The 12,217-nt window shown below is 38.2% G+C and overlaps 2 protein-coding genes across 8 annotated transcripts in view; one reads left to right on the top strand and one right to left on the bottom strand.

Moving 5' to 3' along the window:
- The window catches only part of LOC124157299 (oxysterol-binding protein-related protein 9), a 289,688-nt gene that overhangs the window by 152,239 nt on the left and 125,232 nt on the right, over nt 1–12,217 (bottom strand). The window lies entirely within an intron of this gene.
- Nucleotides 1–12,217, top strand: part of LOC124157300 (elongation of very long chain fatty acids protein 1-like) — a 34,111-nt gene that overhangs the window by 9,823 nt on the left and 12,071 nt on the right. For all 4 annotated transcript variants that reach the window (XM_046531913.1, XM_046531912.1, XM_046531916.1 and 1 more), the window contains 3 exons: nt 7,399–7,540; nt 10,053–10,243; nt 10,584–10,664. In XM_046531913.1, the coding sequence (XP_046387869.1) occupies nt 7,438–7,540; nt 10,053–10,243; nt 10,584–10,664 (375 nt within the window). In that variant the 5' untranslated portion in view covers nt 7,399–7,437. The remainder of the gene's footprint in view (nt 1–7,398; nt 7,541–10,052; nt 10,244–10,583; nt 10,665–12,217) is intronic.

Below are 12,217 nucleotides of genomic sequence, written 5' to 3'. Positions count from 1 at the left end.
TTCATGTTCTTGTACCTTACTTAATGGAGATTTGGTTCAATATTAACCTAATGGTCCATTTTCAGAGCTAAAAATAATTTCACGTTTACCAAGTGACGCTGTTCCATCCTAAATTTCATATAATGCTATCTAGAAGCAATGAGGATTGTTCTTATGGAATGCCTGGTAGTATTCTATTGTGATTGATGGTAAAAAAAAAAGGTTGGACGAATAAATAGCCCAAATAATGCCCAACTCATGCAATATAAGTATGTCTACACAGATTGACACACCATATCCTATTGAGTTTACTCCATTTTTGCCAGAATGATTAACATCACATTCTATTACGAAGATCTAATGCTGTTCACAAAACCCGCAATCATAACATAAGATTCGCCCCTCCTCTTCATTATAAAGAAAATTGAAGAAAGAAAGACGTACTGAAATACGCATACTACTTTCAATTTTAATCTTGGTGACACCCATGTTTACCTTCACTCATAGTAATTTCTTCTGAAATGTTCACTACTGGGCCAACGATTAATGTTTCCGTATCATTAGCGTCATTCGATTACAAATGAAGATGTCTTAATCATCAATCTCCATTGAATGCATCCACGGCAAAATTATCGAAACTCGGAATACGGACCTCGACTCGCGGTCAAGAAGGGCCCGTCAAACACTAACCAAACGACAGTACATGGGTTGACATTGTACGATGACACCACAACCTGTTGGTGTCCGGCAAATTGGAGTGAATTGAAAGGGAATGAAGAGGAGATGGAAACCAAGCACCAAAATCACGTGGAAGCCAAAACAGCAAGTACAAATATTAATCAAATAAATGAAAGCTTAATTGAACGTATTCAGGTCTCTGCCTACCAAATCAAATTCGAGAGAATATCCCACTCAAGAACAGCATTTACGCAAAACGATCAATAATTTAAAAATATTTAAATTTAGCGTATATAGATCTAACCACACCGATCGCACAATACTCATCACGATATTAATACGCATCGCAATTTACTCCCAACACAAGATTCGAATCTGTAACCTGGGGACGCGAAGAAATTATCCCTTATGCATCGACGTAAAAAATTATGAGTTTAGTTTGGCTGAAACAATTTCACTTTAGCGTATATAGATCTATACACACCACACAACACTCATCACGATATTGATACACATCGGAATTTTCTCCCAACACGAGATTCGAATCTGTGACCTGGGGACGCGAAGAAATTATCCCTTATTCACCGACGTGGACAATATGAGTTTAGTTTGTCTGACGATTTAATTGATTTTCCAATTTGAAGTCATTGATTTCGTTGCACAAGTAGGCAATAGAGAACCAGTCGAATCAAGGCATTCACATCATGAATGAATTTTATGCAACCATTGTCTACCGAGAATAAATACCAAAATCGAACTATAATGAATTAAATAGAGAATAACAAACTATCAATTAAATAGAAATTACTCCTACCTCCCCTTTTAAAACGTTATTTTGTAAACAGAAGAGGTCAGGTTAACGACCTCCATGAGCTTGGCAGGCGATCCAATCTTTAGCAATGAACTTGGCACGGAAACAACAGCTGGAAAAATACGTGCACCAAAACGGTGAGGGCCAAAATAAAAATATCGTAAGTAATTTATACCCTCTAGAATATCAGAATCGCTAAGTATATTTTCACGTTCAACATAAACGGGAAGTCCTATCGCAGGTAATAAATGCATATGTAAAAGCAAGGGGGAAACTTATCACACATTGAATGTGAATTATTTATGATGGGAATAAATGATAACCTTAGTAATTTTTACGAGGGAGTAATTCACAAGGTGCATTTTCAAAAATTTAGTTTTTTTAGTCATCAATTTTACGGCTTGTCACGGGCTCTGACGCAGAAAATTAACGCAAATGGTAACTGGATAAGAACTGGTAGGAGCGATGTTATATCGCTCTTACTTGGTTTGCAACTGCCATCTCTCAGAAAAACATAGGATGAAGGCGAATCGATAACTATGTACATGTCAGTGATACGAAAAAACGGCATATCTCCTAGAACCACTTTTATAACATAAAGTCGATATAAATGACCATCCAAGATAAAATTCTAGTCAAAAAGAGACAATATTTTACATAAATATAAATATATTTTTTTAATATAGATGGAGACTTTTAGAAGAAGAGAATAAAAGAAAAAAAAAGCCATTCAGAGTTAACAAGCGGAAAATAGAATGTGATTTTGAGGGCGCATACTTACATTCATCCTAATTAGAAAACTACCGAGGTAACTAAAATAAAATGTTGGAAATATTCAATGTGGGAATCACCTGTTATGAAATGTAATTACCTGTATCACTACCACGATTAGACCTAAATTTACGAAGAATGAAATGCGCAAATAAAACCTTTCCCACGCACTCAATTATGAATTCCATCTTCCTCTGAAAGAATAGATTCCAGATGAAAGAGCATTGCCTAGCGGGGAAATCAAAGTTCAGCCTCTTTGTGAAACGGGCTAATTAAAAATTCAATTGTGATATGCACGACTACACAGTCTGCTCAAGGACCATAGTGACGACAAGGGAACTAGAATTTTACGGTTAAATACAGAAGTGAATAACAGGACGGCATGGAAATAGAAGACTATTTCCCAAAAACTGACGTGAAAAACTGGGAGAGGGAGGTGCAGATTGAGACGGAATTGGAGGAGTAATTTTTCGCCGGAGCATAAAAATTGAGATGCCAGAAGTTGAATGACGTGGAACATGATGAAGATTACACGAAAAGGGAAAGGCAGATGAGAAAAGAGATTACCGTAAATGAGAGGGCACCAATTCTTCATTTCTCGACGCAAAGAATCGTGGTCATTCATCATAGTAAAACAATGGGGATAGAAAAGAAATTCTTTCGCGAAAAATATTTTTCAGCAATGACTACCCTTCCAAACATGAAAGAAAGGACAATTCAAAACATCAACGGCACATAAAACTCGAAGGAAATTATCCCAAGATAAATCGCTTGGAGATAAAACACAGCTCTGTTTTTCACTCGCTCTTCTTCTGCATCTTCAACTCCGACCGACTTCAGCTCCAGAAAGTAGATTTCTATAATTATATTTATCTTATTTCCAAAAAAGTATCACGGATTCATTCTACCATCCAGAGATGCAATCCCACTAAAATTTTAAGTATCGCTCCATACCGTTTACTTCATCATTGAGGCTAATTTAATTGACACGGTGTCCCATTCCCTTGATGACCTCCCACATTAGATGGGATTAAAGAGCAGTGATGTTATGTAACGAAGTAAAAGTAATCGAATCGCTGTTAGCTTTGACTTTTTCGTGATTTCACGTGTATTCGTTAAAAAAATACTTTTCTACTTATAATCAACGCAGGGGCTCATTTAGGTAGCCGTTAAATTAAAGTAATCAAAGTGAAACTTTGAATTCCACGCGCGCTAATCGAAAGTCAGTTTCAGCTACATTTACCTCATCCGTAGGAGTAAATTTTTGGTACAACATATTTATTGATGCCGAAAGTAAAAGCATTTTAGTAATTATTTAACGAAACGACAATAAATAATAATTAAAATGCTGGCCTATGCGTAATTTCTCCCGGTTTCAGGTAATATTGACAGCGATTGCATCATGTGCAGGAGCAAAACTAAGAGTAATTGCAATCCTACTGATCACTTTTTCAAAGAGCAATTTTTAATAGTAATCAATTACAAATTTTACAATTAATTTTTATTGAGCCCGATTACACTTTTCTCAATACTTTTCCCATTACTGAGAAAGAGTTCCCACGTCCCCGGGGAATCGGGCCTAGTGCGAAGATCCCATGGAACAGCACCTTGTGAGCACACGTGAGCGAAGCGTTTAAGAGACCACTGTAGGCGGCCTTCTCACACGGAGAGGCAAGGATATTGACCCACGATGTAGGCGCTATCCGCCGGTTGATCCGGGGTGGGCATGATTTGAAGGGGTTTGTTCCGAAAATGAAGCCGATGTCATTTTCATGAATTATTCATACACGCCAATTTCCATAAATTCCAATTGTGCTTCATCAAAGAACGGCCAAAAAATTAGTTTTCCGAGCTATGCCTTCTGTGAATAGAAATTGATAACCCACATTTGTACATCCTTTCATGGAGTACGAAAATTTTTGCTCATTTGGATGCGATTGGACCAGTATTTTTGTGTCAGAATTCAATTGGATACAGCATTTATAACACGAAAGTATAATATAGTACATACTAACACATGTGTTGACTTATTCGATGATGCCGTTCAAACTAAAGGATGAGAAAAATCTTAACCACACAACATGTATCTATAAGAATGTGGCTTGCTAGTCAGAAATAAAGTAACGCATATCGTTTAGGTTCAATGATGAAGGACTATTATTTGGACCTATCGCGTGACATTTTCATTATTCGGGTTGATACAACATGGATAGGTATATGTTTCTAAGATGGGAGAAACGTTAATTTTAAGTTTATTTATTCCTCAATTGCAACACGAAAATGAAAAATCCCACGTAATTATGAAATAAATTCATCGATACCTTAGATAAAACTAAAAATAAGTGCTTCATGGCCAAAGTCAAGTAACTAAATGAGAACTCGTGATTGTCTGCAGCGACGCTTTTCGCCTAGGGTATGAGTCCCCTTAAGGGCCACCGCAGTGGGGAAAGACACAACACTGGACGTGTATGTGGGAGATGGTAGGTGTTTAAGCAGGTGTACTGGAAAAAAATTAACCACAAATCACTTTAAGGGCTTTAAGTCCAAGTAAATTAAAAGCTCTAAGCCGGACGCGACAAACGGAGAAACTGCAGACGCCTTACGCTATTACACGGAATTCCACGGGAAAGGGGTCACCCCACAACGGTTTCAATTATTTCTTCTTCCGAAAAATTACAGCGAGGTCCAGTGGAAGCCATGGCATTATGTATTAAAAAAAGCAAATTGAGAAGGAGAGTTGGGAAACCAAGTGGCATTACAAGGCAAATGGACTAAAATTTTATTATGACGACAAGGTCTTACAGGATAATTTTCTGCCTATTTGCTGTATAAAAGTCAACCACGAAGTAACGCCAGACTTATTATAGAATTGTGGCCTCAGATTCATAACATACATTATTCAAAATCTAACGTCATGAAGAATCCCCAATTTCGTCCTGAAAAAATAGTGTTCATTGACTCCATACTTAGCCGGGATTAATTTCAAAATCGAGTGGCACTATGGGGTGAAAAAATATGCATGGAGAGAAGCCATGTAAAACCTGCAATGAACTCTACCTCTCGAACTCCACTTAGTGGTAATTAATCAACTCATGAAATGCAATTTTATTGATAAAGGAACAGGAAAAGTTAACCAAGATAGCTGCATGCGAATGAAGTTTTCCATTTGTTCGTTAATGTAAAATATGGGAAGCTTTTCAGCAATGGGCTTCAATATTGAATACAGAAAATGAACGAGGCTAGTTACCGACTACGCCAATTAAGACCACTTTTCATGTCAATTCACAAAGTAAGAATTAATAATTACCCTGTTCCGGTAAAGACACAAGGAAACCGCTAAACATTTTCGCTTTATCTGGGGCAAAACAAATTAGAAAACTTATTTCCCACAAACCACCATGGGTTGAGGATAATGGTACACAAAAATCGTTCTGTGAAAGAGCATCGCAAGCAGTGGAAATTACTTCATCTGAATATGAGCGAAGACTACCAGACAGTGGGCGGTCCGCACAACTAAATTTCAGCTGGAAACAAGTAATTTTTCCAGATTTTAATAACTGCATCCAAAATACGTACGTCCGCTAACAGTACAAATGTTACTGCGTCACCTCAACACTCATCGACGAAACCTTTGCACACAACGCTTCACAAAATTGGACAAAAAATAGCGAGACAAAATAACGATTACGTCACTACAATACCGAATTTCCTTCAGAACAGAAATAAAAATTATGAATCACTCCATAAATCATGTTATCCAGTAAAATCGGAGGAGCTAAACATTTTAATAAGTTTCTGGGAAATGTAACCTGTGCATAACTTCTTTCCCACTCTGACATAGGGTTGCGGATCAGGGTATGCAAAAATATTTCTGTGGAGCATCGCAACCAGCGACAGACATATGAATGGGTGGTTTGACTATGGTTAAGGCGAACCTCCTCCACATGAGACAAGGATGGGGGGTGTGTAGTGAGATGGAAATGGCTTCATGGGATTATGAGCGAAGAAAAGCCATCAGACAGAGGGGGTGGAGAACACACACACATACACAGACAGACGCTCACAAAGGCACAACAGTGGTGAGACGCGGCGGACAAAAGCGTCTGCTAACCCCTTCCTCCATATCCCTCTCTAGAACTGTGGCTTCGTCCCGCTTGGGGGGACTGTGAGGTCCCTCTCTCTCGAGGACTCTATGAGCCGCTATGAGATGAGCTCTCCCATCCACAATTGGGACACACACACGCCTCGGAGCGACAATAAGCAGCTGCGTCTGGAGGAAGGAGTCTGTCCTAGTGGAAGGGAGATATCCTACTTCCACCCCACGATATGCACGGCTGCTGGGACGCCGCCCTTCGTGTGGGAGGTGCGAGGGGGGGGGGAGTTTATCGCGGTCTCCCCACCCGCAAAGCTTAGCACTTGCGAATCCGCATCTCCAGACGGCTTGCGGCATATGAAAATTATCTTCTGATTTTCGAGACTACCAGATTTTGGGTTGAAGAAAACGACTCCGTTTTTTTGTTGTCTTCCACGGCGTTGTTCAGATGACTCTAATTCTTCTGAGGTTTAATTTATTTTAAATATTATTAATAAATAAATTAATGTATAAAACTAAAAATATATTTATAAGCAGCGAAACTCAGTACGAATGGAGTCGTCCTCATTTTCATTTGCATAGGTTTCCGGATAAATAGAAATTTGGCGAGTCCGCCTCACGGTGGGGTGGGTGTTCGAGTAAAATGACTGACTGAGTCCGTGTGAGATGAAAGTTATCAATAGAGAATTTGGTGAGGCAGCAACCCAGAGAAATGGCTTGAGGGGCGCAGGCCGTTTCCATTCTTTGGGGTCCAACCTCGAATTCTCTACCATTGTTAAGCTCGAAAGGTTCGGTACCCATAGAGTAAGTAGGAAGCCACCCACCCTCAACCCACCCCTCCTTGATGCTGCCGCACCAAGTTCTCTATTTAGCGTCGCCTTCTTTTACGGACTCACTCAGTAATTCAATTCGATTGATGGTTTTGGGAGGAGAGGGTAGAACTCACCTAATGCATATTACCATTATGCTAATAATGCGAGTAAATTCTCGCATTAGTGTCCTAGGTTAGCTCTAATAGTCATTATGATTCAGCGAAATGTAACTTAAATTTTCACCTCTTTCACAGGAACCTATTCCACGAAAATTCCGTCCATAATTTAACAGAATGGCTACAGCGGAAAAAGCACATACAACGGGAGCAGTAATGCAAGAAGACGTCTTTGGAGGAATGCTCACCTGGTACAATACAGTCGTCTATGAAAGACATGGTAAGCATTACTAATAGATCTATTGACACTCAATTGAAATAAATGATCTCAGCAGCATCACGTAAATGGCAAACATTCTGGAATCAAACCGGTACTAGAAAAATTCCCGTTTTTATAATATTTCGTTGTGTGACACTAATATCTTTTCATTCAAATATTTATCATCATCGAAGTCATCGTTATGGAGTAAATTACAAGAAGTCTGCCAAGAGATGAGCGATACGGAAATGAGAATTTGCAAAAATATTATTTTGAATTATGGGATAATTTATCATTAACAGATAAATCACATTACACGGCATACAACACGAAGTATGATTAGCATTAAAAATTACATCTTCTAAGCATGCTAGGTATCGATTTTTGATATGTCGAATATTTAGCTACATACATTATACAGCTAAATTCCTCAAACCACTTTCAATATTACGCGGCCACCTAAGAATCCACATAAAATGGTCAAAATGAGTCCAATGATAGACATCTTTTGATCCAAAGATAAAATTATAACAATGATTAGACACGTCACGGCTCGTTTACGGGCATAAAATACGCCTAGATCATGAAAACTTAACAATTCGCACCATTGTTAATGTATTTATAAGAACTCATCAACTTATTCGAATATGAAGAACTTGAGACAAGCTATTGAAACCACATCTAGGAGAAAAAATAGGAAGGCAACAATCCGTAAAATTTAAAAAAATTCCCCCGGTTAAAGTCGTACGGAAAACTTTCTAGCATTTCAAGATCCGTTCAAGGCAAGAAAGCGCACCGCCATCGCGGCATTTCGCTAATATGAGTCATTAAATATTTTTTGTTGGGATTTTTTTTTCCTGGCTTATCGAGTTCGTATCTTCAAAAAAATTCACGCAAGACCGGCATGTTAGTATAAAAAATTGACAACTGCAAAGAAGATAAAAGATTGAAAGAGATATTGACTTCCCACATTCACTTCCAATAAAAATTTCTAAAATATTAAGGAATCCATGGGGTGCCTCGAGGAAAGAGGTGGGGCAGGTTATTAAAACCAATGTAAATAATACATATTTCTGAGAAAGATACCAATGACAAGGTAAATACCTTTCCCAGTAATTGCTAAATACATGGAAGCAGCACAAAAAAGAGTGAAAAAATTGGGCGGCGGAAAATAAAAGAAAACATAAGGAAACATCAAATTTAAAAAAAACACGCCATTAAAGCGAAGATTTTGGCGGGCAACTGCATTTGAAGTAGCCCATAACAGCCAATGGTATGAAAAAACGAAGGTTAAGCTGATTTTTCGTCATAAATTTTAATTTTTAAGCAGATTTTTCGCCGCTGCGTGAAATACGCATTACACCCCAGCTGCGCTCGTCAGCTGAGTTATTACAAGAGCCCAACGATCGAGGTAAAATTGATAAACTGCTATAATGTATCTGACAAGTGTAACACGGCGTCTTCAAGCCACCTCCCCGACATTAAGAGCGGATTTTTTTCACGCAAGGTATAAGCAGCTCCGTCAAAGGTAATTTAAAGAAGAAGGTAGGCGGACGAGGAAACCCCACAGTAAAACTTGCCTCGGAGTTCTGCCACCCGTAAATTCCACTAATTCTTACGAGGCTTCCTACACAATTTTATTTAGCGTGGTAAGTAACCAATACCTTCACTATAGAGTAGCGTTGTACAAACAGAATGGTATAACTACAACCATAACCCCTCGGAAGGAAAAAAAGCTGGAACAAGGTTATCGCAGTGATAAGCGTTCAAGCTAGAACCCACTACATCAAACTTACCATGGTAAATCGAAATACCGATGGAGAATTTAAGTAAAATCGTATTGCCCCAAAAATAATAGCCTATAGGTTGCCTACTAACTATTACGCCAGATAATAGCCAAGGACTTGAATATTATCCCCAATTTGACTAATACTACAACAGTAACTACTTTTTCGACGTATTCAATAATTTGTGCTATCGGTGTCTAAATTTTTCAATTTACACGAAGCAAATTTTACTACGCCGAAACACATACATCATAATGTACACAACAGCGCCAAGAGTAAATTGCCCTAACTCCCTGAGTAATTTGTAACGGTTTAACCTAAGGTATCACTTGCTGAGCTATGAGCATTAATGTGAACCCATCGGCATCAATATTTACATAAAATTCCTATTGTTTCCTTTATCCTGCATTAAAATCTACTCATAACCGTAATTTACTTTAAGAAAATATTTAACTTTAAGAAAACGCTCATCGCTACTACCCGAAGACCAGTTGATAGTTGATCCTCACTTCGGGTTAATAATAAGGCAACCAATTCCAATTACGATTCTCAAAAGAGGATCTGATAATTAGAAAACCCCAAGTTTTAGATGAGAAGGGTAAAGTATTCTTCATAAAAGTAAAACCCTAAAGTATCCCAGATTTAAACTCATCATTCTACGGCCCACCATAACCCAAAATACTAACAAAGGAAACTGGATTGTAAATGAAGACCTCAAGTCGTAACTTTTAACTCCCTACCAACAGATCCACGCACGAGCGAATGGTTCCTGGTTTCCAATCCATGGCTAATATTTGGACTGATGGGGGCGTACTTGCTTCTGGTGCTGAAAATATTACCTAAGTTTATGGAAAACCGGAAGCCCTATTCATTACGAGGCACGCTAATTGGAATCAATATATTCCAGATCGTCGCCAACGCCTGGATAGTGTACGAGGTAAGTTCCAGCACCACATATCACAAATTTCACGGGAAAAATTTATTATCAAGACTAATTTCTAACAAGGTCATAAACTTTCTTCAAGTACTTAACGAATAAAATGATAACGATACGCTCAATTCTCTTAGATCTCATGATATTTACGTACCGAGACCTAATGGCATTCACTTGCCCTAAACGATTCAGCATTCAGTTGAGCTACGATAATTTTTCCTGGGTCGAAAATATTTTTGAATTCACTTTATAGATCTAGATGTAGATTATTAAAGTGATTACGTAGGCTGATGGATAAAACAGCAATGGCATACCAATAAAAATGTTTATTCATTTTTTTCAGATGATCGTGTGTGGTTGGGGGAGGCACTACAAATTCTTATGCCAACCTGTAGACTATACAAGAAGTTATTTATCAATGAGGGTAAGTATTGGCAAAATAATATTTCATTATAAATTGAGTTAAGATAATATTTTACTTTGTAAACACATACAAAATTTCACATATCAGTATCGACTTATCAGGTCATCCTCCAAAGAAAACAAGGCTACAGAAATGTTTTTTTTTTAACTTTCACAAAAGAGGAACCTTACCCTAAATTCGGTTGCCTCTCCATTATACTCTTTAACTTTTCAAACTCATAACATAATAAAAAAACGGAACAACAAATTTAAAAAAATTCCAGCATAGCAGTTGTCCGATTATAAGAAGTTCTACACACAATTATCGACCAGGTAAAGATAGTTATCTAACGAAATAAGCCACAATTAGCACCACATCGAGTCCAATACTCTATTGGGACATAAAAATTGACGAGAAAATAAAGAAAGACCATACTGCTTGGAGATGAGACGCAATTCACTGAAATTTAATCGTCGAACGGGATCAAATATTCCGAGGCCGCGTCTGGAGTGTGACGCCTCGATTCCCTTATGGAATATACGCCCGGCGGTAGCCATGGAGATTGTTTCCTCACCGACGTTGACACGGGATTCGTAAAAATATTCTGCGCACGTTAGGAGGCGCGATAAAAGGAGACACCCCCAACTGAGATCGATCATCCGCTTTCAATACACAAAGGAGGATGGGAGGTGAAAAGGTAGGGGGTTGATTTGGTGGGGGTTGGCATCACACCACCCAAGAACACGTCCACGATTCAGAAAACCGTCAAATCCACCACTGCGGAGGATGATAGGGCATACTCGTATGTGCACGGAAAAAGATGATAATGCAAATTGTGGGAAAAACAAAAAGTGGCGAGAAATAAGCTGGTGTCGAGGAGAATAAATAGATAAGAGAGGAGCTCTGAGCACCACCATTAGGAAGTGACAGGATTCCCGAATACTTTTACTGGCTACCTTTTTCCTGTCTGAAATCTTCATATCCGCTGACCTTTCCATGCTCACCTTTCAATCATTGCTTAAAATTTTTATAGAATATTAATCCAACCCAAACAGAATTCTTTTAGAAATTTTATCAAGTCCGTATTAAAAAGAATTTCACACGGAAGAACAGATAATTGTAATCTAAAATTGAGTTAAAATTATGTCACAAAAAAGCAAGCCCTAGGCAATCCACCAGCACGGTGAAAAGTGGTCTCAAATCGAAAAAAGCTGGCCAAAATTAATAACGCTGTTATTATTACGTTTATTTTTCATGCGAAGAATTTTGCATAGTTTTAAATCCGCTAATTCTGAATTTTTAACATTACCATGAAAAGCGTGAGAAGCTCATTAATGCCATAAAATAAGACTCCAAAGTATAATTTGAAGGACTAAGAAAGTAAAGACTGGAAAAAAAAACAATTTATGAAAGGCAAACATAATCTTCCAAAACAAATCGACAAGATAGCACTAGGAAATACAATACGAAGCTATAATTAGACATCAGGAGACCGCTGCGTACCAAACGACATGTAAGGCCTGGAAACTACTTGAAAGCAACCCAACAATTAAGTAAAGGGCCGCGAGAAACAA

This window comes from Ischnura elegans, chromosome 4 (genome assembly GCF_921293095.1).
Source record: "Ischnura elegans chromosome 4, ioIscEleg1.1, whole genome shotgun sequence".
NCBI lineage: Eukaryota > Metazoa > Arthropoda > Insecta > Odonata > Coenagrionidae > Ischnura > Ischnura elegans.
Note: the sequence above shows the minus strand (reverse complement) of the source record. Positions and strands in the feature narration are given on the sequence as shown.